The sequence below is a fragment of the Hippocampus bargibanti genome, linkage group LG18 (genome assembly GCF_051943395.1).
Source record: "Hippocampus bargibanti isolate YZ-2025 linkage group LG18, ASM5194339v1, whole genome shotgun sequence".
Classification (NCBI taxonomy): Eukaryota; Metazoa; Chordata; class Actinopteri; order Syngnathiformes; family Syngnathidae; genus Hippocampus; species Hippocampus bargibanti.
Genome location: NC_142751.1, coordinates 7,337,509 through 7,363,457, shown reverse-complemented (window position 1 = coordinate 7,363,457; position 25,949 = coordinate 7,337,509). Strand labels below are relative to the sequence as shown.

Genomic DNA, 25,949 nt, shown 5'->3' with positions numbered 1-25,949 from the left:
TGTGTTTGCCTGCGACCTGTAATGTTGAGCTATTTTTATCAATTCTTTTGAAGAATGGCTTAATGTTTTGGGAATGTCAAATCTGGTGTGAGTAATGTATCAAAGTGACTGAGAAAAAAACGGAACGATGTGCTGCAAAACTCTGGCTAGAACTGGGGCTATCTCTTGAGCAGTCGTGGTGATTACTCTGTGGCCGACCCACCATTACATAACAGCACGACATGTATGAATACTGCGCAGAAATTATTGATGATAAAGTAATTTGCTTGTGATTTTATGGTTTCGAATCTCAGATTGAGTTTGTCGTGTCAGTAGTTGCATGACCTCCAATTGCTTGCGTTTTTTATTTTTCTTGTTTGTTTTTTTTTATAATAAAACTAAGGTATGAGCGACCCCTAGAGCCTTGGGTCGTATGCATCAGACAGCAAACTGATGACGTGGTTCCACCCGGCCGTTGATAGCCACTACAGCTGCAGCAGGATGGCCGACCAGAGCAGGCAAACCAAACTCGCCGCAGCCAAGAAAAAGGTAACATTGAACGCACTTTCACCCCATACTTATTATTAAAGTGGCTCTTGTTTTCTATCGTTCCATGCTGCCCTGTCACACTTGTATTAACGTGGCAATGGTGGTGTGATTACATCTTACGATCTCTACAGTCGACGCTTGTCCGGCCTCTGTCGGTCGTATCATGCATCGATGCTCAGGAAAGTCTGGGGCTGTATCGAGGCCTTTACTTTATAACATCAACTTTGTCCAATTTTGGTCGTGATTATTATCTTCAATTGACATTGTTACCACGCAACAACACCTGAATGGTCAGCCATTTCTTTCATGAGCGCGTTCGAGTTCCGGTTTAGCTGACAAACTACAATGTGTATTCCGTCGAACGTGCTAACTTGGCTAATAACATATTAGCCGACAGGCTAACTAATAAATAGGGAACGGGGTATGTGTTCAACTCTCTCACCGTTTTGTTTTTGGACCGTAATTTGTGAGTGGTTGTAAGTTTCAGTAGGCGGTTGTTTTGACAGCTGACAGCCCTCTTTCCTGTCCCGGGATATGTGTTTGTCGCTGGCATGTTTGCTCGCTACAACATTGCTTATAAAATTTGCGACGTTACTTTTTTGAACGTCATTATGCCAACATTTATTCAACACAGCTATTGTGAATATTAAATAAGTGTCGTGTGGGATATTTCGCCCCGGGAGTGGGTATTATGAAATGGCCGTTTTAAAAGAAGTATTTCACAGAATGTTCAATGGTCCTCTGAAGCCGTGGACCCATTATGACAAATGTCAAGGCAAGGAAAAGTGCACACATTGACACTTTTATTATGTTGCGCTTCGAGTTAACATGCACACAGACAAAAACAAAGACTGACTGACAGACTCGCTTTTTGGTTGAGAGTTGTGCCTAGCTTCATTTTAAATGTGACCTAATGAGTAGGATGAACATTGCTCGAGACTGGGTTGGGTGCATTCTTGCTTGCATACCTCTAACCTGGTTCTTCCAATGTTATCTGAGCCTTAACTACGCAGTCTAGGATATAATGAATTGCGTTATCTCATAGTGAAATTGTTTTGGACTATTTAACCTTGCAGCACTAAATGTATTCAATCACAAATGAGAATGACTACAAACATTGAAAGACAACGGAAACCACAGCCACAATGATGTTACGATTGTGACAAAATAATGTTCATGTATGCCTCAAAAGAAAACTGGCAGTTGGAAGAATAGAGAATCAATCCAGCAAACATTAACTGTGTGATTATCAATCAGTTCTCCAGAGCAAAATTAAATTGTAAACAATTCAACAAGCGTCTGAAGTTTTCTCGAATTGTTTATTGGATGTTCTGAGGAACGATCACATGGAGTGCACAACTATGTCGATGCTTGCTCCATAACGTGTGCTAGATTGCACTGAGGAAAAAAAAAACATGAGATGGATTCTCTGAAACTCTGTTAGTCACATTGACTGAATAATAGAGAAAATATTGACTTTAGAAAAGGATCATTTAGTTCCAGTCACATTCATGGCAAAACACTAAACGTTATTCCTGAACAAAATGAGTTCTTGATATGTAGGCGTGGGTCTGAGACCCACTGTTTAAAAAACTGTTTTTTTACGTTCCAGTTGTGTTTTGAAATTATTTCCGCTCACATCTTTTTTTCTCTCTCTCAGCTCAAGGAATTCCAGCAGAAAAGCACTCCGACTAGTGTTGGAGCAGACAAAGGTAGCGGCGGAGGAGCTTTGAGTGGGGCAATGGCAAAGAAGAAGAGGAAAGTGAAAGGACCCAATCAATACGATGCAACTTCGATTGACAGAAACTCTCCCGACAATGTAAGCTCGGTCAATTCTCATCTCATCTTCTGCTTCAGATGCTTTCACCCGCTTTGAGCTGTTCATAACTAGATATTCAGTTTCCTCTGCACAGATCACACTGCAAAAATGCACACTGAAAGCCCTGAAGTTATATACCGCGCAAAGTTTATGGAGGAAAATATTCCTCGTAGAAGTTAGAACTGTGTATATTTGTTTTAATTTGGCTTTTGCTGTTATGGTAATTGTGTTCCATAAATAATTTGTAGTTGTTTTCCCAAACATTATATTTAGTAACCGTGTGACAGGTAAGCGACTTAATTTGGTCTACCGTTTTCCCAGGCAATTTTATGTGGGCAATTCTAAACATGTCTGCCTACTGGGTTCTTGTTTGTCATTCTCTTCTAAATATTTCATCTCTTTCCTTTCATGTCTCCGTTGTGTACGTAGTATGACAATATTCTCAAAGCGCTTAGTCAGAGCAATGGAGTAGTCCTGCCTCCGTATGGCAAAAGTCAGGTGAGCTCGATCTGTCCTTGTCTTTGCTCTACTTTTTTATGCTTCTCTTACCTGTGTGTCCTCCTCCTCTTCCTGTATGTATTTACGTTTTTTTTTTTTATGATTGAAGTGCTCTCATGCCCATTATGACCGACCCCTTTAATGAAGGGTTCATATGTTTGTCACATTAGTGCAGAGAGCACATGCCCAACTTGAGGTATTGAGAAAATGGTGCATTGGACGTGTATTTATTGATTTATTTTTTGTTCTCCTCCTACCACTGTTTGCTGAGAACCTTATATGATGTACGAATTATAAATGTTGCAGTTTGGATGTTTGGAGCTCAGAGCATGACAGTGTTTTGAACAGGCTTCAATATGCAAGCCTATTTCAAATTAATTGGCTGGCTAACTGCTTCTTGTCTCGCTGTCTTTAATTGTATGAATTGTGTGTTGTCAGTGCACACAAATACTGTTGTTGTTTTTTCTGTCCTAACACGTGTGTATCTATATTCTTTTGTGTACACGGCACTTCAGAATGTAGCCAACATGGAGTCCAACGTGTCCTCTGGTCCCGCTCCAATGTCTGAGCTCGACGGGCACTCAACCCTGTCTAACGCTACGAGCACTAACATCACTACTAACCTCCAGAGTGTCGAACACCACACTGACATGCTTCAGGTGTGTTTCACTCCAACTCAATTCCTAGCTTGTCCTCTGCCACGTGACCTCGTACTTCACTGTCATTGCATAGCATCTACAATATTATACTGGATAAAAAAATAGACAAATAATCACAGTATTCTTATTTATTAAGAATAAGAAAAATAAATCCTTTAATAGTCCCACAATGGGCAATTTGCAATTTGTACATTAACTCATTCACTGCCAGACGTGCAAAAAATTGTCAACTCCAGTGCTAGGGTTTTTGTCATTGTCACTCGAATTACAGGACCCACAGAATGTAGAATTTTAGGACTACATTAACATTCAGACTCTCTTCTTTCATCAGAAAAAACAATTCCTAAATTATATAGGATTGGAGTTATATGAGCTTGAAATGAGGGCGGCTGGTTAACAACAGATGAAGCTGGAACAAAGCGCTAACATTGAAAAAAATGAAAAATGCCGCCCCCTTGTGGAAAGGAAATACATTGCCAGATGCCATTGCCAGAGGCCTGGGCGAGCGCTTTATCGGCACCCAGACAAGAAAAAAACAATACCTGAACAAATTCGGGAATGTTGCTCTATGTCATATTTTCAATTCCCAAATACATTTGTGAATGGCAGTGAATGAGTTAATTGCTTTGTTTTTGCTTGTTCTCCATTCTCACTATTTCTTTGTCTTTCTGCAGGACTACCCTGACACCAATGGTAATGAGGGTTTATCAGAGGAGAATAGGTAAATGGACTTATTTCACTGAAATTAATCGACATAGTCAGCAAAAAGTAAATGGCATACTGTCGAGTGTGCCAATCAGGTAGTTGCATAAAGTTAAGAACTTGAAACAGGACATGAGGAAAAACACAAAAGTGTCCGTGTTGTTGTTGTTTTTTCTCTCGCTTAAATGTCTGTACTGTGTCTATATTGTCCCACAGACAGCTGTCGTCCACAGAGAGCCTGCGACAGCTGTCTCAGCAACTGAATGGCCTGGTCTCTGAAGTAGGTTGCTGCGACCTCTGATGAATACGAATCAAATTCATTACTTGATATGTTTTTTATATAATTTTCCTTTATTTTTGTGATTTCAGTCAACGACTGCACACGTGAATGGAGACAGTATGCCGTCCGTTGGCAAGAGAGAATTGGACGTATGTCGGAATGCTTATATTTTTTTACCCACTCCAGTAGATACATTTTTTTAATTTCTTTTTTCTTGCACCACACAAAAAGAGGCTGTGGTTTGCCCTCATGTTAATCATTCACGAATGTTTCTCCTTCCTTTTTATTTGTCTTGCCACAAATGTGTGACTATTCTCTTCCATTCCCTCGCCCCGCCATCCCGGATGCATGTGCACACGGTAGAGTCGGAACCAGGAGCTGTCTGCTGCCCTGGAGTCCAGCAACTTAACAAACTCTCAGCTCAATACCAAGCTTGACCAGCTGGTAAGAAGCTGTTTGCGTGAGTCTTTGAATTTCACAGTGCTCAAAATGTATTGCATGTCACCTTTAATGCACGCCACCTAAAATGGTTCCCCATGCATGCAAGTCATGTAATCACCCCAACCCCTCTGCTACGGAATGCATTTCTGCAAACAAATGTATACAAAGATATGTGTGTAAAGAAAACACTCCCTAAAAATGTTTAGCACATAAAACAATGACCGAATAGTTGAGGTTGTGACATGAATTTAATTGTTTAGGCTGTAACTTAAAGCTGACTTTGACTTTTGACTTTAAGGCTAGAATTGTGTCACACTGCCGTGATGATGATTGTGTTCCTTCACTTTCTCAGGCACTACAATCTCAGGAGCTCACAAATCAACTGCAGAAGGTCTTTTAACCACCCTACAATCTATTCACTCCCATGCGTCATATTATTGACGAACATTCATGATATTTGCATTTCTGTCCATTCAGGAGCGTAAGGAATTTGAGCAAAAGTTTTCCAAAGAACAAGGAGCCATGCGGGAGCAATTACAGGTATATTTTCATGTTATTGACGTGCAAGTTAAACCTAAAGTAACATGTAAACAAATACTATATTCAATATTCGTGGCTTTTTCGTGGCAGTCCACGAGCCTTCATAGTCCATTGTGCTATCCACGTCAACACAAAATAAATGTCCAAGGTAATGCAGTTGGTTAGTTGCCCTTGCCTTCACTGTGACAACTATTAACATTTGTCATAACAATGTTTCATTTACACTATATTCAATGCCTGCACAGTAGACATGACATCTATGCAGAAGTTGACACTGGAAGTTCAGAAAAACATCCCATTGCATGATAAGTAATTTGGTGGGAAAATGCATTAGAAATAGAATAATTATTTATATCTGATTGCTGCATATTCTCTGAAGTTGAATAAATAAATAAATGACCTGCATTAGGAAATACATCATTTTGTCTAAGCTCGAACTACATAGGGAGCTTAATTTATTTCAGAAGTAGGCTTGGCTATGTGACAGGGCATTGAATTTGTGAGAATCTGACAAAACGCTGCACTATATGTTTGATCTTGCAAGGTTCACATTCAAACGATTGGCATCCTGGTGTCGGAGAAATCAGAGCTACAAACCGCACTACAGTACACACAGCAGGCCGCCCGGCAGAAAGCAGGTGGGGGTTTTTTCAAGAAGTTTGACCATGGAAAAGGATACCTACTATCAAGTTCATTCCCTTTCAATTTTGTTGTATGTTCAGGCGAAGCAGAGGAGGTGACGAGCCGATTGCACTCAACAAAGCAGAGAGTGTCAGAGTTGGAGAGAACGCTGTCATCCGTGTCGACACAACAGAAACAGTTTGAAAAAGTAGAAAACGCACAAAAGGTTCAAGAAATGTTTGTGGCTCAGACAAATTGAATTATTTGCTTCTGTGACTTTGTCTGTAGCACAACAAAGAGTTAGAAAAAGAGAGAGATGCCCTCAGGCTCGAGGTATTTAGACAAAAGTAAGTGAGTTTTTTTTGGCCAAAGTTAGTCACATTGGGTTTTTTTTCCACCTTCTGTGTTTTTTTTAAATCCACTCCACCGTAAAAGGTCATGATAATAATAATAATAATAATAATAATAATAATAATAATAATAATATATTTCAGAATGGGAATGTATCTTTTTTATGTTTTTGTTTTGCAGCAATTTGAGCGATGAGTCCAAACAGCAGAGTTCGGAGCTGTCAGAGCAGCTCAGGCAGAGAGCGCAAGAGACTGGAGAATTGCAGTTGGAGGTGGAGGATCTCCGGAAGAGGCTCGAGATCGCCGACCTCATGTTGCAGCAGGTCCGTTTCATACACGTGTAACCCTTGTCATATATTGGAATTGTATTTCATGTCCATCACTTTGTTTGTCCAGTGCTCCACCCAGTCGGATCCCAGTAGTGCCAACCAGCAGATACAGTCACTACTGGAAGAAAAGCAGAAGGTGGAAGTGTATAATCACCAGGTTCTGTCTTCAAACTTGTACATACACACGCGCGTGTGTGTGTGTGTGTGTGTGTGTGTGTGTGTGTGTGTGTGTGTGTGTGTGTGTGTGTGTGTGTGTGTGTGTGTGTGTGTGTGTGTGTGTGTGTGTGTGTGTGTGTGTGTGTGTGTGTGTGTGTATATATATATATATATATATATATATATATATATATATATATATATATATATTGATAATAACAACAACAGCTCTCTCTTCTCAACAAGCTTTACTGTTAACGCCCCGTTGTTGTCCATGTTGTAGCTGATGGAATCTGTTGACCAGCTGAAGAAAGAGAGGGACCGCTATGCGGAACAGATCCAGGAGTGCGGCCGCGTTTGGAAGGACAAGACAGAGCAGCTGCTAACACAAGTAAACTACTACTCATCCTTATGCATACCTTATTTGTGTTTTCATAACCGTCCACATATGACTTAATTCAGTAAACATAATGTTTTTATTTTTAATGAATAAAGGATGATACTGTATATGTTAATGCCAAACTGTGAATATATGGAGTTACCTGTACAAATGCCGTTGTGTGTATTAATGTGTGCCTGTAAATCTCCAAGGTGTCACTGGTCGCCGAAGAGAGGGACAGAAACATTGAACGAGTCCAAGAACTTGAAGCCACAATCACAGAGCTAAGAAATGCAGCAGGTGAGCTAATGTGTTGCCATAACTCTAATTCAGAACATGGCGTAGTTTATGACTTCATTACACTAATGCAGTAGTTGAAAAAGGGCAGCGGTACTTTGGAAAATAAATTAAACCACCAAACTGGCTGGTGAAATAAAAAGAATATTGGACACATGACATTGACGTCTGTAGGACTGAAAGATCGACAACACGTACTTTTTTAAAAAAATGGTTTTTATTTGCCTGTGTGTCAGGTTTGCGATCCCTTGCGATCCCGATAAGTCCATCCCTGACACCATTTGGCTGTCGCAGACGACTGACTGACTGGGTCTCTCCAAAATATTGACGGCAACGCACTGACACCAGACTTACAAAGCCCACCTCTGAAAAACACTTCTAGGTCATATGTATGAAACAATTAAATGAAATTGTGCATTGTGTGTTGCATAATGCTGCATGATCCAATATGTTTTACGACCACTGAAAATGACTTTGGAGTTGCCTTGGTCTTGGGTAACAACTAGTTACAGCTCACCTGTTTTTTTAGGATTTGGTTATGGGACGTTTGCAAGATAAGCTACTTGGCACTGCGATGTAATTTTTAGGTGATAGCAAGTGTTCAAATGGCGACTCATTGTTGCTGATTATGCTGATTGTTTTATATTGCACAAATGCAATTTGGCTTGTGGGGTGCATAAAACATGAAAGAAAAACGTTTTAACTTGACTTCCCCTTCCACACTTTTTTTAACTCATTCACTGCCATTCCCAAATTTGTTCGTTTTGTTTTTTTTAGGCTTTGGTGCTGATAAAGCGCTGGCAATGTTTCTTCTTTTCCACCAGGGAGAAGCATTTCCCTTTTTCAGTGTTTGTGCTTTGTTCCAGCTTCAGCTGTTGTTAACCAATATGTGCATGTATTGCATTGTATTTTGGACAGCCGCTCTAATTTCAAGCTCATATAACTCCAGACCCATGTAATTTAGGAATTTACTTTTTTTCTGATGAAAGAAGTGAGTCTCAGGTTTCTAACGCTGTATTGAATCTTGATGTAGTCCTAAAACTCAATATTCTATGGGTCCTAGAATTCAACTGACAATAACACAAAACCTAGCAATGCAGTGGACGTATTTTTGCACGTTTGACACTGAATGAGTTAAACATGAAAATATTGTGCGTTTGGACCATTGTAAACCTAAAACCCCTTTTAATGGATTGTTGTCACACAACTTTTCTTTTGTCCACACCTTAACCTGTTTCTTCTCCATCTCGCGTAGAATTACTCTCCCGAGAAAGAGAGGACCAAAGTGTAAGAGAAACTCATTCTTCAGGGCCTTCAGAAAGTGAAATGGCTCTGCAGGAAGCACTCAATACTCTGCAACAGGAAAATGACTCTCTCAATGAACAGTACCAGTCGCAGGTGTGCATCAATGTGTTGCAGTTGTCATCCAGAAATGTTTCAAAGCATCTATAGGGCGGCTATTTTTGCTTATAGCTGCGCGACAACGAGCAGCTGAGTCGCCTGTGCTCCGAGCAAGAAGAGCGCCTGTTGGATCTGGAGCAGCAGGCGGAAAGCCAGGCCCAGGAGGCTGACGACCGTCGCCGCATGCTCGAAGACGTTCAGTCAGACAAGGCAACCATCAGCCGCGCTTGTGTGTGTGTGTGTGTGTGTGTATATATATATATATATATATATATATATATATATATATATATATATATATTGATAATAACAACAACAGCTCTCTCTTCTCAACAAGCTTTACTGTTAACGCCCCGTTGTTGTCCATGTTGTAGCTGATGGAATCTGTTGACCAGCTGAAGAAAGAGAGGGACCGCTATGCGGAACAGATCCAGGAGTGCGGCCGCGTTTGGAAGGACAAGACAGAGCAGCTGCTAACACAAGTAAACTACTACTCATCCTTATGCATACCTTATTTGTGTTTTCATAACAGTCCACATATGACTTAATTCAGTAAACATAATGTTTTTATTTTTAATGAATAAAGGATGATACTGTATATGTTAATGCCAAACTGTGAATATATGGAGTTACCTGTACAAATGCCGTTGTGTGTATTAATGTGTGCCTGTAAATCTCCAAGGTGTCACTGGTCGCCGAAGAGAGGGACAGAAACATTGAACGAGTCCAAGAACTTGAAGCCACAATCACAGAGCTAAGAAATGCAGCAGGTGAGCTAATGTGTTGCCATAACTCTAATTCAGAACATGGCGTAGTTTATGACTTCATTACACTAATGCAGTAGTTGAAAAAGGGCAGCGGTACTTTGGAAAATAAATTAAACCACCAAACTGGCTGGTGAAATAAAAACAATATTGGACACATGACATTGACGTCTGTAGGACTGAAAGATCGACAACACATGTACTTTTTTAAAAAAAATGGTTTTTATTTGCCTGTGTGTCAGGTTTGCGATCCCGATAAGTCCATCCCTGACACCATTTGGCTGTCGCAGACGACTGACTGACTGGGTCTCTCCAAAATATTGACGGCAACACACTGACACCAGACTTACAAAGCCCACCTCTGAAAAACACTTCTAGGTCATATGTATAAAACAATTAAATGAAATTGTGCATTGTGTGTTGCATAATGCTGCATGATCCAATATGTTTTACGACCACTGAAAATGACTTTGGAGTTGCCTTGGTCTTGGGTAACAACTAGTTACAGCTCACCTGTTTTTTTAGGATTTGGTTGTGGGACGTTTGCAAGATAAGCTACTTGGCACTGCGATGTAATTTTTAGGTGATAGCAAGTGTTCAAATGGCGACTCATTGTTGCTGATTATGCTGATTGTTTTATATTGCACAAATGCAATTTAATAACAATGCTGTGTTTTGGCTTGTGGGGTGCATAAAACATGAAAGAAAAACGTTTTAACTTGACTTCCCCTTCCACACTTTTTTTAACTCATTCACTGCCATTCCCAAATTTGTTCGTTTTGTTTTTTTTAGGCTTTGGTGCTGATAAAGCGCTGGCAATGTTTCTTCTTTTCCACCAGGGAGAAGCATTTCCCTTTTTCAGTGTTTGTGCTTTGTTCCAGCTTCAGCTGTTGTTAACCAATATGTGCATGTATTGCATTGTATTTTGGACAGCCGCTCTAATTTCAAGCTCATATAACTCCAGACCCATGTAATTTAGGAATTTACTTTTTTTCTGATGAAAGAAGTGAGTCTCAGGTTTCTAACGCTGTATTGAATCTTGATGTAGTCCTAAAACTCAATATTCTATGGGTCCTAGAATTCAACTGACAATAACACAAAACCTAGCAATGCAGTGGACGTATTTTTGCACGTTTGACACTGAATGAGTTAAACATGAAAATATTGTGCGTTTGGACCATTGTAAACCTAAAACCCCTTTTAATGGATTGTTGTCACACAACTTTTCTTTTGTCCACACCTTAACCTGTTTCTTCTCCATCTCGCGTAGAATTACTCTCCCGAGAAAGAGAGGACCAAAGTGTAAGAGAAACTCATTCTTCAGGGCCTTCAGAAAGTGAAATGGCTCTGCAGGAAGCACTCAATACTCTGCAACAGGAAAATGACTCTCTCAATGAACAGTACCAGTCGCAGGTGTGCATCAATGTGTTGCAGTTGTCATCCAGAAATGTTTCAAAGCATCTATAGGGCGGCTATTTTTGCTTATAGCTGCGCGACAACGAGCAGCTGAGTCGCCTGTGCTCCGAGCAAGAAGAGCGCCTGTTGGATCTGGAGCAGCAGGCGGAAAGCCAGGCCCAGGAGGCTGACGACCGTCGCCGCATGCTCGAAGACGTTCAGTCAGACAAGGCAACCATCAGCCGCGCTCTCACACAGAACCGAACGTTGAAGGACCAGCTTGCTGAGCTGCAAAACGGCTTTGTTCAACTGGTGATTTTATTGATTTTCTTTTTTATAATCATTTTCTCAAACAATTGTCCTCATGATGACCACTAGCGCTTAAACTGATGCCAATTGGTCGCTGTAATTGAACTTAAATATATCTGAGCTGACTTAGGATGAGACCCCTCTGACACTCTGGACTGAATTTTCATTTTAATTTTAGTATTGAAGATGGAAGCAAACATTTTGTTTTGAAGCTGATAATTTGCCACATTTCCATCTCCAATATATTATCTGATGTTTTGCAGACAAATGAGAACATGGAGCTAACCTCCGCCATTCAGTCAGAACAGCATGTTAAGAAGGAGCTGGCACGCAGAATGGGCGAGCTTCAAGAGCAGCTGCACAATGTGAAAGAGCAGGTTCGATCTTTGATGTTGATGTTCCCTAACCTTTATTGATCCAAGTTACAGATCAAAAAAATGTCATGGCACGAAACCAAACTAAATGCACAAAAAGCATTCATCACGCTGTAACTTACAAAATCCACTTTATTTTTGACATTATTGAACAAATGACACTTTGCTACAGTATACAATTATAAATGTATTGCCTCCCTCCTCATTTCGTCATCCCTCCTTGATGAAAAATCCACCAGCCTGGTGTATTACAGGTTATTTGTACCTTCTGTCACCTTGTGAAGTGACATCTAATTGTTTTGCTTTACTTCATTTTTCTTGGTAGATGCACAGACATGCATATTTGTTGTAAATTGAAAAAAAAAAAGATATGTGTTGATGTATCTGACCGATTCATTGAAATTGGATGGTGGGATAATCTGATAATCTTTGATTTGAATTGCTAAATTTGCCTTTCCCTCTCCACTAGCTGGAAGAAAAATACAAGGAAGCTCAAGGTCTGGCAGACCAGAGAGACCAGGTGGGGGCCCACCTGCAGCAGTACAGCGCCGCCTACCAGGCACTGGCTTCGGAGAGAGAGCAGCTCCACCGGCAGTATTTCACGCAGAGCCAGCTCATGGACCGGCTGCAGCATGATGAGTCTCAGGGCCGCGCTCAGCTGGAAGTCAGCCAGAACGAACTGAAACGAGCGCAGGTATGCAAGCGCGTGCCTCCCACTTGTTTTCTCATAAAGTTATGGCATTACTGACGTTGTTTCCCTCTCAGGAGCATTTGGATCATTTGGTGCAAGATAACGAGCATTTGAAGGCTGAGGTGAGGGAGCTGCTCAACAGTTCAGCTCTTGCCATGGCACCTAGAGATGAAGGTTTGTGTCTTATTTGCCTTGGTCAAAATGCCTTCCTGGTGTTGTATTAATAGCCAATGTTTAATTTGCTCTTCTGCAAGAAAGAGTAGGTCAAAATATCAGACATATGAAGAACACATGGTCGAAAAGGCTTGATTTCAGCTGTTGCTGCTGAGGAAGGGGGCGAACCTATTAACTCTTTCTCTGCCAGACGATGTGCAAAAATGTGTCCACTCCAGTGACAGGGTTTTTATCATTTTCACTCAAATTGCAGGACCCACAGAATATTGAGTTTTAGGACTACATAAACATTCAATACAGCGTTAGAAACCTCAGACTGTCTTCTGTCATCAGAAAATGCTGCATCATCGTGTTTGCTTTCATCATTTAGCTTGTAGTAGACGTGTACATTCCACCATGATGGCCCTGATCCACTGATGAATAGGACGATTTGGTCCTCTCTTCTTTCATCTAGAACTGCTTCATACAACAAAGCGGGTGCAGAAAGTGCTTAAGATTAAATGACTGTCTTTGTGTTGTCCTATCTAGTTTTTTTTTTGTTCTTTTGACTTCAAGATGGCACCCCGAGAGTGACTGCCTTTCCAGCAGCTACTGTATTTTGTTTTTTCTACTTCTTTCTTTCCTTTCCTGCTGTGAAATGTAAATTTCTCCACTGCGAGACAAATGAAGGCTAATCCATTCCAATCCAAAAAAGTTAATTCCTAAATTTTATGGGTCTGGAGTTATCTGAGCTTCAAATGGGGCCGGCTGTACACAATACATTTATATAGTGCTTCAACAACAGCTGAACTGTAACAAAGCGCTAGCATTGAACAAAAGGGAAATGCTACCCCGTTGTGGAAGGGAAAAACATTTCCAGAGGTCTGACCAACGCTTTACCGGCACCCCAGCAAGAAAAACCAAAACCTGAACAAATTCGCGAATGGCGCTCCACGTCACACTTTTCAATTCCCGAATAAATATGGGAATGGCAGTGAATGAGTGAATAGGTTGAGAGGAGGAAGTACTTGTTTCCACATGTGGCCAGCTAGCTCGGATTAGTTTTCATTTGGAAATAAAATCACCATTTAAAAACGGCATTTTATTATTTGGTTTATCTTTGTTGGTTCATATAATTTAGATTTTCTTAAAAAAGTGGGGAAACTGACTCAAAAAATTAAAGTAGAATTTAATATGAGAAGGGTCATTTTGTTCAGGAGATGGAGTGGAGAGCAAGTTGCCTCAAGACACTAATCCAGAGTCATCCGCCATCATCATCCCGCAAGACTTTGAAAGCCAAAAAGAAATGGTGAGAACAATGTTTTACAACTTTCTGTTTCTCTTTAGTTTCGTTTGTTCAGTAAAAAGGCAAGTGCATTGTATCTTCACGACCATAGGGCTTACTCAAAAGTCTATAAGGTTCTCCAAATAGTATGGGGCTCCTACTCCATGCACTGGCTTCCCAAATCTTTGATTGTTGCTGTATAACTTCGCTGAGCTCTCTGCTTGGCTGATGATCCGTGGCCACGCTGCTTGTAGAGGAAATATGTTACAATTCAAAACATTGCATCGTACCCTTCTTTTCTTCTTTGTAAAGTAAAAACATTTGACTCCATTTGGACCTCACCAAACGTTTGATACCTACAGCATTACACATCCAGGTTACCACGTGCTTTATGTCAGGGACCTTCAGAAATGTGAAATGCCTTTCCATGTATAAGTTCCATTTATGCCGAACCTTAATGTAACATTTACTTGGACGTATTTGACTTTGCAATTGATTTTCACCACCTACACAGGAAGAGTTCATTCGCAATGCTTTGGCTCGTTTGGAGGCTGAGCGGGATGAGGCAAAGAGTTTGCTGAGGGAGGAGCAGCGACTCCACTTGGCTGCAAAGCACCAAGTGGCCGCGGCTCTCAGCCTGCAGCAGCACAGCCACCATGGCCATGATCATCACCATCATGGTCATGAACACCATCGTGATCACGATCATGAACACACTCAGGGCCAACACAGTCATTGTGAACACAGTCACCAAGATTCAGGTGAGAGAAGACGCATTTCTATTGTGTGATTGTTTTACTTTAAAACCTCACATACAAGCTGTTGGCTGAATGATTTTTTTCCCCCATGGTTATATGCACGATGAATGAAAAGTCTGCCATGCTGTCGAGAGCTAAGTTATATAAAAATGTGCCCAGAAGGAGGGGTACCGATAGAAGTCCATCAGGCGTTACAGATGGCAATGGAGAAGCTCCAAGGGCGCTTCACCTCACTCATGCAGGAGAAGGTCGACCTGAAGGAGCGCGTGGAGGAGTTAGAGCACCGTTGTATTCAGCTCTCCGGCGAGACAGACACCATCGGTGAGGATGGGATGTTTTACTGACGCCAACGTGGGACTCGACAAGATAGAACTCTTCAAACATTGTTGCCATTTTGATTTTCAGGAGAGTACATTGCCTTGTATCAGAGCCAGAGGGCCATCATGAAGCAGAAGCACCAGGAGAAGGAACAATACATCAGCCTGCTGGCTCAGGACAAAGAAGAGATGAAGGTACAGACCAGAACCTTTCCCCGGCAGTGACCCCATCTCTAAAATAACCCACTTTCCTGTCAGGCTAAACTGGCAGAGCTGCAGGATCTGGTCATGGGGCTGGTGGCAGAGCGGAATGACTGGTATGGCAAATACGTTGGTGTCGTTGGCGGCGGGGCTTCGACGAACCCCGACCTTCTTCCTGTTGGCGAGGACCACCGTCATGACCGCCACGACCTCCAAGCGCACAGTGACGACCTCAGTGCTGCCAGCGGAGCAGGTGAGCTCAACGTTTCACTGAAGCATAAAATGGGCTTTGCGCACACGGCCCTTATAGACTCTCTGTGTTATAGAAACTATGGAGATCATTCCCCTTTCCGAGCCCAACACTGAGCAGGAAGCACCATTGCTTCACAGCCCGCCCCCCGCGGAGCCTAAGGAGGACGGCACGGCGCGGCAAATCATGCAGCTGCTGCAGGAGATCCAGAACCCGCAGGGGCTACCGCGGCCACCCCCATTCATGGGTGAGAACCCCTGCATCCCCTTCTTCTACCGACCCGACGAGCAGGATGAGGTGAAGATCCTGGTTGTGTGATAACAGCAGCGCCGCTCATTCATCTATTTAGCAGAATCCAAAATGGCCGTCAACCCCCTTTCTGTACACTCAAGTGCAATAACAGGGCCTCGCATCTCCTTACTTATGACACATCAGGTTTGAATGTATCACTTAACAAAAAAAACTGGAATCTGTTTTTGCATGTGCAAATGTTAGGCGGAGTCTGATGAATAATCTTGGGGAAATGATGAGGTCATGGAAATGAATTGCACTAAAACAATTTGTACAAAGCATCAAGATGACGGACCCTGGACCCTATGACGCCACTGCAGCCGAGGGTGCTATTTTGAAGGAAATAAGTAGAGTGGATGAGAAAAGTTACAAATTCACTCCCGAGGAATTTGCCCGAATCGATTCTGTTATCCATCGTGACCTGAATTGCGAATACTGTACCAAACAGCCATGAAAATCCTTTCCCATCATCAAAGGAGGTTGCACCACTTCCTTGCATCGCCATTTTCTTTTGGTTGTTCTGTTACTGTCCTTCCAAATATGACACCATTTCACATCCTTCACAGTTGTCCAACTATATCAGGGTTGTCTGAACTTCAACCGGCGGCCATTATTGGCGATTGTGATGGATTGAATTGAAGTTGAAGATATTTCAAAGTAGCCCTGGGAAATCTTCAGCCTCAATTTTTCCTTTTGTGGTCCTCTGAGTAAAATGTTTATATATCCCAAGAGAGAGTGAAATAGGGTGGTATCTCTTTACACTGTTACTTGATGATAGAAAGCGAGTGATCATACAGGTTGAATGGTGTGTGTGTGTGTGTGTGTGTGTGTGTGTGTGTGTGTGTGTGTGTGTGTGTGTGTGTGTGTGTGTGTGTGTGTGTGTGTGTGTGTGTGTGTGTGTGTGTGTGTGTGTGTGTACATAATGTAAGTGTGTAACATATTGTATATTATTGTGGCTGGGTGTGTGTGTATGTGCAGATGGACATGGTTAGTGACAGACAGGCTGACATTTAATACAAAGGATGGATGATAAAAAGAGAGGAAATCTACTATTTATTATTATTCTTCTTTGGAATGATTTCGTGTCTTAACCAATCAGTTTTTGATGTTTAATTAGGAATGTCTGTTTAGAATGAAGGGCGTGACCTCATTTATTGATTGGCCTTGATTTGCCCCTCCCCACCCACTCTTGAATAAAACTGATTGAGCAGCATCATGTGGATGCATTTTATTTGGTCTGACCAGTGTTCTTAAATATTTATGGCGATAAGAGACATTTTAATGTCAAATCACAAATGTGTAAATCCATCTACCATCATTTGGTCCAGTACAAATTAATACATTATAATGTTTTAAATGACACCAGACTCACCACATTGTACTTGCTGGTGTGTTCTTTGTTCTGTTGCGTAACCCAAGAGCGCCTAAGTTTGAGGACGCAAACCGATTGTCGGATGTTTTCTTTCAGGATATTCAAAATACAATTCTTCCATCAATTATAGCAAGATGTCTTGATGTCATCAAGCAGCCACACACAGCCCATCACAATGCAATTCAGTGTTGGCATAATGTCCTTCGTATCACATGCTGTACCATTTTTACCCCACATGTAATAGGTCCGGATATCAATCCAGCAAGTGTTTTATTAATCATAGCCTTAATTACTTTATTTGGGAAAGGTTGCTGCTAACGTTTTACATGTTTATCACACTGTAATGCATACATTTTCCCACGAGATGAGGCTGTTAGACTGTTACCCTCGCGTCAAATTGGCGAGCAACAAAACATAATTTTACTTGTGTTCTGATAAATACTAGGCCTTTAAGAAGTCTCGTGTGAACATCAAATTACATGTGTTAAAAACAACTTATTTTACAAGATAATATTTCTGAATAATCTGAGTGAATTACATGTATTTGGTATTTCAACTTTTTCAAACTTTTCTACTAGCAGCAATAAATAATTGGCTTAATAGACTATAAAACTAACAACAACAAAAAACAAGCACGTCAGATATCTTGTCAGTACACTGCAGTTTATTTCTACATGTGATCAATGTCATCATCCTGCAGGGTGCGATCATGGTTACAATCCATACTAACAGTACACTACCCTGCCCTTGTTGCATGGGCTCAGGAATGATAGGGAAATAAAACAACAACATCTCTCATCCCCACAGTATTAATCATCCCGCCAAGTTCCATATTCACATATCATTTCAATATGATTTTAAATTAAATACAAATAAACTCCACATGGCACAGCTTCTTATAGCAGGGCTGCTCAAGCTGATGGTGCCCGGTGCAAAATGGCAACCAGGTCAAATTTGTCTGGTGGGTTTGGTAGGGGATTTGGCTTAGGGCAAGGGGTCGGCAACTTGTCGCTCCATAGACGTATGCTCCTCCTTAGCACCACTCTAGTGGCTTCCTGGAGCTTTTTCAAAAATGATTGAAAAAAAAAAACATTCTTACCATTTTTTTTAATGGTCTAAACATGTATCGAATAAATATTACATTTCATCGTTTCTGTACATGAAACAGCATTTCATGTACAATTCACTGGTGGTACTGGCAAAGCATGGGAACCTAAAGGGCTGAGAGAAGAATATTCAAAAGGTACAGTTGGTACCCCAACTCAATTATCTTTGCAGCTATTATGGCTGTTGCTCATTATGGCATGCTTATGTGTGGTAACGGGTCGATCGTGGAAGGTTGGTTGACCAAAAAGGAGGTCTTTAGTAAAAAAATGTTGCGCACCCCTGCTCTGCAAGAAGCACTTCAGGGCAGAATCAATTGGTTGAATCATGTTGTTGCTTGTATATAGTTATTTTGAAAGTAGGTTAATATATACAGGTAACATCTGACTTACGACCAAGTTCCGTTCCGACCAAACGGTTGTGAGTCAAAATGTTTAAGTCAAAATCCATTTAAAATGTTGAATAGAGACTCGGAGGCTAAATGACTCGCAAACTCCCCATCTCTGGTGCCATCACATGGTTAATTGCTGTGCAAGAGTGATATTCTGGCTGGCTGGCCAAAATTGTTGCCGGCCTGCTAGCGCGTTGCGGTGCCAGGCGTAGCATTAATATTTTTAAAATAGGGTCTGGAGGTCATGGTCGTAAGTCGAGATGGTCGTAAGTCAGATTTTACCTGTAGTAGCTAATATTGATACATAGATCATGTGTTACCTTTATTGTAAGGCTTATATCAGGGTTATATTTTTTGAAGCTCCAGACATCTTAGTTTTTGTTTTGTTTGCCTTTTTTTGGTCCAATATGGCACTTTTAAAAATGTGGGTTGCCTACCCCTGGGTTAGGGGAACACACATACACAATAAGAATAAAGATATGTTCCATCTTAAATGATAAACATTTTGAAAATCACTGGTATGGTAAGTATGCAAGTTTTTGGAGGCATGAAATAGACATGAGTTAAGGAAAGGCGCGGGTGGGCCTTTAGTTATTGATTAGTTGATGACACCACCGGTTTGAAGGGCTCCGGAAACATGCCACAGCACAATTGAGAATAAACCAAATAGGAGAATCATGTACAGGGAACACATCTTCTCACTGACCCCTGTGACCATTGACAAAAAAAAAAAAAAAAACAAGGAGTTGAATGAATGTGTCGATCACCAATTGTTTTAAGATATCAAGGCGAGTTTACACAGGAGGGGAGGGGGTCCCAGCACAGAAACATGCTACCATATTGCACTTTTTATTTCTATCCCGCCTTGATAAGGTAACAGTTTCATTTGTTCACCCGAAGGTCATAAATGTTGCTTTAGGTGATGGGGAAGGGAGTGAGGTGGGACTTCCAGCATTTGCATAGCTTCTGTGCGCGAGATGTCGATTGAGTCAGTGATGGATGATTGATGAAGTAATGAAAAAAAAAAAAAGAAAGGGTGTGAGGTGTCTCTTTGTCGGTGGCGTGCTGTGCAGAATGACAAGAGAGCATGTTACACGATGAATATGGTTAGAGGAGGTCATGCAAGAATGATGTTTTAGTCATGGTCATCCATTCATACAAGAATCCAAGAAAGCATCACGTGCGACTTCGGTAAATATTGAACTCCAGATGGAACTCTGCAATTGTTTTGCGTTTTTCATGGTATTTTTGTCTCTGTGTGTGTGTTTAACCAGTGCAGTGCAAAAGGAAAAGAGTGACGATAACCATACACCAACAAATGGAGCTTTGGACCTAAAAAAGGCGCCAGACAATGTAACATTGTACCAAGTGGACGCTTACATAATTAGCATGTAGCCATATACTGTAATAGTAAAGTGGCTAGCGTGAAAATGGCTGAAACTACAGTGGCTAACTGTGTTGAAACGGTGCCTCTTTTTGTCCATTTCACAACCAAAGTATATATCAGCAGAAAAAAAACACACATAAATATTTATTGATTTGTTTTTTGCTGATGCTAAATTTGTAAAATGCCACTAAGTGACAGTATCGCTCTGATAAAACATCCCCCTGTTCTATCCAGGATTTCCCTTCCTCCAGTAAATGAGTAGTTTTGCTTTATTTTACATGTAGTGCCATCACACCTCTCTTTATGCGCTTATAACACCTGTGTCAGACACATTATGTAATGTATTCACAGTTCATTTTAATGGAGTCTGATACATTGGGTCATGCAGAAGTTATGTTTTTTGTTGTTGTTGTTTTTGTTTTTATATTTCTGAAGGGACATGCAGTGTGTTTAAATGTGCATTTGCGTTGTTGACAAATGGCGCAGTTTGAGGGTTGGAGGTAGTTGGAGGAGGATGAAGCCACCGCAGCAGAAGAGAGCAAGGTGGCGCCGTCGGCCCGATGAGAAGAGATGGAAGGAAGAGAGGAAGGAAGAGGAGCTTGGAGGTCTAGTGGGTCGGTGAAGGTGGGGGTCTCCGACTATTGAGGGGCACACAAAAAGAATGGAAGGGATTCACACATTGGGATTAATGGTTGCTTATTTGGAGTGGTTAGAGCGCCAGCTTGTGTTGAAAACATGCGTTATAAAATGCCACATCTCGGGGAGCAACTGCGGGTTTCGCACAGCAGTATGTTATCACTTGTTGCTATATTTGTTAAATTAGGCTTACTTTACCATTAAATGCATTTAATAAGAAACAATTTGGCCAAGTTTAGTATGACATTCTTGTTAAAGGCGCATTTTTTTTGTAGATTAAAAAGAATATACAGAATACTATATTAGTTTTGGTAGTTAACCACTTTAAAAATATTTTTCAAACACGTTTGAAGCCATCTGATACTCTTTTTTTAATTGTATTTATTTTTTAAATTAATTTATCTGTGTTCATATGAACATGCCCGGCGTGAATGGGTTAAGAAACAAAAAAACGAGCTGAACTAAGATCATCCTAGCAATGATGAAATGAAAAACTACAAATGTAAAGTTTTACAAATATTACATCAATACGTAGACTTTGTAGTGTGTGTGTGTGTGTGTACACTAAACTCATGCAGACAAAACAGATCCAGGAACGAGACCTGTCAATAATGCGTAAAGAACCTCAAGCCACAGAAACTAACCGAAGTATCCCAACCAGGCAAACCACTGAAGAAATCTGCATTGTGCAAGGGATTTTTTTTAAACACAAAACTCTAGCAAAATGGACGTTAACAGCTAACTTGAGCGTTTTCACTGGGTCAATGCCAACATTTCACACAACGCACACCTTTTCAATTGTGTGTGTGTGTGTGTGTGTGTGTGTGTGTGTGTGTATGTTTACATGGAGCACTCTGAAAAGAATAATAAAAAACTGACAACAAAATGAAGTGAGAGGAAGAAGATGGGGAGAAAGAAGGAAGGTGGCCATGGTCAATGCTAACAATGAAAATGGGCAACAGCACCAACATACCAGAAATGTTAGTCCTCATTGGTCAGTGATTATATGTTTTGTAGTGAATTATGAAAGTAAGGAAGTAGTTGTGAAGAAAGAAAAGAGAACGAAAAAGAAAGAACGAAAGAAAGAAGGACAAAAAGAAAGAAAAAAGGGGATGAATAACAGTTACAGTTTTCCAAAGTGGAACATCAGCGAAAAGGTTGTAGCGCGAGCTAGCATACAAATGGGACTGGCATAGTTAGCAGAAAACGAGTGATGATTTTACATCAATGATTCAGGTCACCCTTTGAACATACGGCTTTCAGCACAATGGCAGTGGTGAGGCGCATGTGAGCGGGACGAAAGTCTAAAGACAAGGAAATGGTGTCTGAGCTGCTGAAGAATCCATTTGCTCTATGTCGATGTCACACCAACAACTAGTCCTCTGTCTTTATTTACCTCCTGTACGGACTCATCCGGGTGTCTTCAAATCCCCCTTAGCAACACAGAGGATCCATAGCAGTTTTTAAAAACATTTCGAACAACAACAACAAAGCTTTGGGTAATGAGAATTTAGTCAGAAATCGTATGCAAAAACCCAAGCACACAAGTGCTCGGTATTGTCTTTTGGGTTTTTTGGTCTTTTCCTGTTCCTGTTACAGCAATCTCACCCCCTGTTCTTTTATTCAGACGGTCGGTTAAAGGTTCATCTGCGACTACATTCTGGAGACCAGCAATTGGCCTCTGCGAGGGGAAAAAACTTAAGCTTTTCTATTATGCTGTTTCTGTAACTGTCTGAACGACTGTACTTGTTCCTGGAGCATGAGTTCATCAGTCCATAGTTTTATGGGTCAAATAATCCAGTGGGTTCATCCGAGGAGGAGAATGCACTGAGCGATTGTGCCTTTTCGGCAGTCCGGATATGCCAACACTGTTTTTGATTGGAAGAAATGTCAGTGCCAATTGTCATCGCTGGAAAGCCCCGGGGCGATTGAGCTTTTTTTGCGCCTGTAATGGGCAGCATTTTCACAACCCCGCTTTGTTCAGTGGAAAGGTCGGTGCTGTTGGACAGTCTGCGGCTGGATAGATGCATGGCTTAAAGGACAACCGACGTCACTTTTTTGTTTTTTAACGGACATCAGAAAAACTTTTTATAGCATCTAAAATACCCAAAACACACAGTATGATATTTTTAGTCAAATGAAAAACATCAATAAAATGACTTAAAGTGTCCAAAATCTGCAAAAAATTGAGCTGCGAATTGGGCATTTTCAGAAAGTCCCGCCCCCAGTTTGTGACATCACGCCAAGACGTCTTGCATTGCTAGTGAATCAAAACAATGGCTTCAGATTCGGAGAATATGCTTTCTTGTTACACATCCAGTTATGAATATGATTCAAATAGTTCTGAAGAGGGAAGCATACATGTTTGTAATCGATTAAATAATTTATTTGTGCCATTTTGAGGCAACATTGGGGGGGAAATCTCTCACCCAAAAAAAGAGGCACAAAATGGCGACCTCCTGTGATAACCTCCGTTTCCACATGCTGATAAATTCCTTATATGGCGCTTGGACGCCCTCTTCTGGCGGCTTTTGGGTGCAACACGAGGTCCCCAGACCAAACAAGTACAGCAAAATATATTGACGTGATGGAAGGACAGCTACGATGCGTCTTTTTTTCGGTTAGGGGCGTTCCTTTAGTGACGTACGGGACTCGTCACCAACTCAAAAACAAGACTTGCTGAATATTCAGTGCGAGTCTTAAAACGTAAAATATAGCTATATGCGGTGGAATCTTTGTAAAATACGCTCAGTAGAAGTCATTTGAAGCCATTTTTACAAATTATGGACACAACTTGTCCGGAGACGTCGTTTGTCCTTTAAGGAGCCAGCAATGAAAAGAAATGAGCGTCAGCCCAGAGCGCCGATACGTATGTGGAACTGCCGCAGCTTGGAATTGAAGCAGATTTACGTGAGACAGGAGATGTGAGACAATCTCTTTTTGTCAATGAATAATACAGCTTTGTGTTTGCTTTCAAAACTTAGCTTGTAGCAGACGGGCATATTTCACATCCCTGATTCACTGGTAACAAGGACACTTTGATCCTCTCCTCTTTCATGTAGAACTACTTTGTACAACAAAGAGGGTACAGGAAGTGCTAAAGATTGAATGATATTTGTTAATTTAGTTTTTTTTATTCTTTTGACTTCAAGATGGCACCGCAAGAGTGGCTGCCTTTCCAACAGCTCCTGTATTCTGTTTTTGTACTTTTTTCTTCCCTTTCCTCTTCATTTCATAACTTTGCTGCTGTGTAATGTAAATTTCTCCACTGCGAGACTAATAAAGGCTAATCCAATCCAATCCTACCTTTTCAATGGCGTTTTGTCCACCAATGACTCAATTCTACTAAGCAACATGCAGCCTGACAGAAAAAGGAGCTAGTTATCCTGTTCCCTATGTCTGCTAGGTATTTGAAATGCTTTTGGGAGTGAACTTGTGTGATACCGTTGGAATATATTAGTTATGTTGTTTTTTTTAATACGGAATCCAACTAAATTCTCACACAAATAAAGAAATTCAAGGAGGTTTTAACTCACCTCGGCACACTTGGAGGTGCGCGGTTCGGTCGAGAGGGCACTGTGGGCGGCGGAGCGCTATAAGGGTCTGGCGAAGCCCCGGGGCGAGATGGAACTGGAGGTCCCCCTGCAGCAGGAGGTCCACGAGACCCAGGGCGAGCTGGAGGGCCTGGGGGCGCCCTGCGATTTGGAGTCGGACTGGTGGCTGGAGATCTGAACAAAGGACAGTACAGTGAAGACCTCGATCCATTCGGAATTGAGCAACTTCCCGTTCATCGCTCACCTTCCTCCCGAGCCACCACGTTGGACCTGTAGCCAGGAGTCATCCACAGGTGGTGGCATGGATGTGGAGACGGTAGACGTGCTGATGTCGCCGATGATGTGGAGCGCCTCTCGCAAGGCGTGATACATCCTCAACATTTCATCACGGTGCTGCGCCTGTTCCTGTGACTCCTCCATCAGTGTGTTCTGGTCGCCGCAGGAGTACAACTGGGCCAGTAGCTCTGCATTTATGAACTCTTTGCACTGGATAGCACAACAGAACCTTACAGTAGGTTCCCAAAACTTCCCAAATGCCCTCGAAAAGGAGAACTCACATTATTAATCATTAGGTGCATTATGGTCTTGGGCATCAGGTCTCGAACGGTTTTGTTGACGATGGCCATGTAAGAGTCGACTAGGTTGCGGATGGTCTCTACCTGACGCTCCAGTTGGGGATCCATGCTATTCATGAAACCATCAGAGCCGTTCTCGTCGCCTGTGTCGCTCTGTATCGAAACAGTGAGGCAAGAATGGGGTCCGTTTAAATTTATAGCGGTACTGGGATTAAATGCCGAGCAGTAGTTGAGGATGACGATTATCTTGCGCATTTACAAGCGATTCCTTGACTACCTCCACCAAGTGAGGATGCGAAAAGTGATCTCACTTTGGGCAGGAGATAGGCGACATCTTGGACTTGTCGGCCGTCAATATCAGAGGACACCAAAACAAACAGCCCATCGTTACTTACATTTGCAATTTAGTGTCTTTAATAAACTAACATGCCCGATTTTGGACTCTGGCAGAAATTCATATAGTTCATAAGACTCTATAAGAACTATTACTGGGTGCACACCGTAATTCAATAAACGTGATTTTATTGAATTATTGTTATGTTTTTTTTCAACATGCTTTACTTACTATTTGATTTTATTTATTGTATAAAAAGGATTTCAAACTTATGTTTTGCAGTGGACCACATTGTAGTTACGGTTTTCTCTCAGGGGCCGTTATGAATTTGGGAAAGTCATATGGATGTTTAATCCCCTCCACATATTACATATAGAGCACACCACAAATTAACTCATTCACTGCCAGACAATGTACAAATGTGTCAAATCCAGTTTTTTTTTCATTTTCACTCAAATTGCAGCACATACAGAATATTGAATTTAAGCACTACATAAATATTCAATCCAGCATAAAAAACCTTCAACTCTCTTCTTTCATAAAAAAGTTAATTCCAAAGTTATATGGGTCTGGGGTTATCTGAGATTAAAATGGGGGCGGCTGTACAACGTACAATACATACATATTGATTTTAATAACGCTTTCACAACAGGTGAAGCTGTCACAAGGCGTTAATTTGGACAAAAGGAAAATGCTGCCCTCTTGTGGAAGGAAAAAAAATGCCAGAGGTATGACCAGCGCTTTATCAACACCCCTACAAAAAAAAAATGGCGCTCTATGTCACACTTTTCATTTTCTGAATAAATTT

The 25,949-nt window shown here is 41.3% G+C and overlaps 2 protein-coding genes across 8 annotated transcripts in view; one reads left to right on the top strand and one right to left on the bottom strand.

The window, feature by feature from the left end:
* The first annotated feature begins 373 nt into the window (after positions 1-373).
* On the top strand, positions 374-17,001 carry golga2 (golgin A2). 2 transcript variants are annotated; one of them, XM_089020609.1, is made up of 28 exons: positions 374-528; positions 2,189-2,347; positions 2,777-2,845; positions 3,361-3,504; positions 4,179-4,225; positions 4,423-4,486; positions 4,576-4,635; positions 4,850-4,930; positions 5,280-5,318; positions 5,405-5,467; positions 6,012-6,105; positions 6,190-6,296; positions 6,377-6,435; positions 6,620-6,761; positions 6,835-6,924; positions 7,207-7,314; positions 7,515-7,602; positions 8,855-8,997; positions 11,253-11,471; positions 11,732-11,845; positions 12,312-12,536; positions 12,608-12,707; positions 13,904-13,995; positions 14,486-14,732; positions 14,892-15,050; positions 15,135-15,241; positions 15,305-15,500; positions 15,574-17,001. In XM_089020609.1, exons 1-28 carry the CDS (start codon positions 433-435, stop codon positions 15,813-15,815), a joined length of 3,354 nt encoding a protein of 1,117 aa, XP_088876735.1. In that variant the 5' UTR covers positions 374-432; the 3' UTR covers positions 15,816-17,001. The 2 variants fall into 2 exon arrangements, with proteins under 2 accessions (XP_088876735.1, XP_088876734.1); XM_089020608.1 differs by having other exon boundaries at positions 14,889-15,050.
* An 803-nt stretch (positions 17,002-17,804) lies between these two features.
* Positions 17,805-25,949, bottom strand: part of dnm1a (dynamin 1a) — a 47,627-nt gene continuing 39,482 nt past the window's right edge. For 4 of the 6 annotated variants that reach the window (XM_089019907.1, XM_089019906.1, XM_089019910.1 and 1 more), the window contains 4 exons: positions 24,790-24,960; positions 24,477-24,718; positions 24,215-24,406; positions 17,805-20,680 (listed from right to left, as the gene is read on the bottom strand). In XM_089019907.1, coding sequence (XP_088876033.1) covers positions 20,650-20,680; positions 24,215-24,406; positions 24,477-24,718; positions 24,790-24,960 — 636 coding nt within the window. In that variant the 3' untranslated portion in view covers positions 17,805-20,649. Of the gene's footprint in view, positions 20,681-22,074; positions 22,112-24,210; positions 24,407-24,476; positions 24,719-24,789; positions 24,961-25,949 lie in introns of those variants that run through there. The other 2 variants (XM_089019908.1, XM_089019911.1) reach the window with 2 other exon arrangements.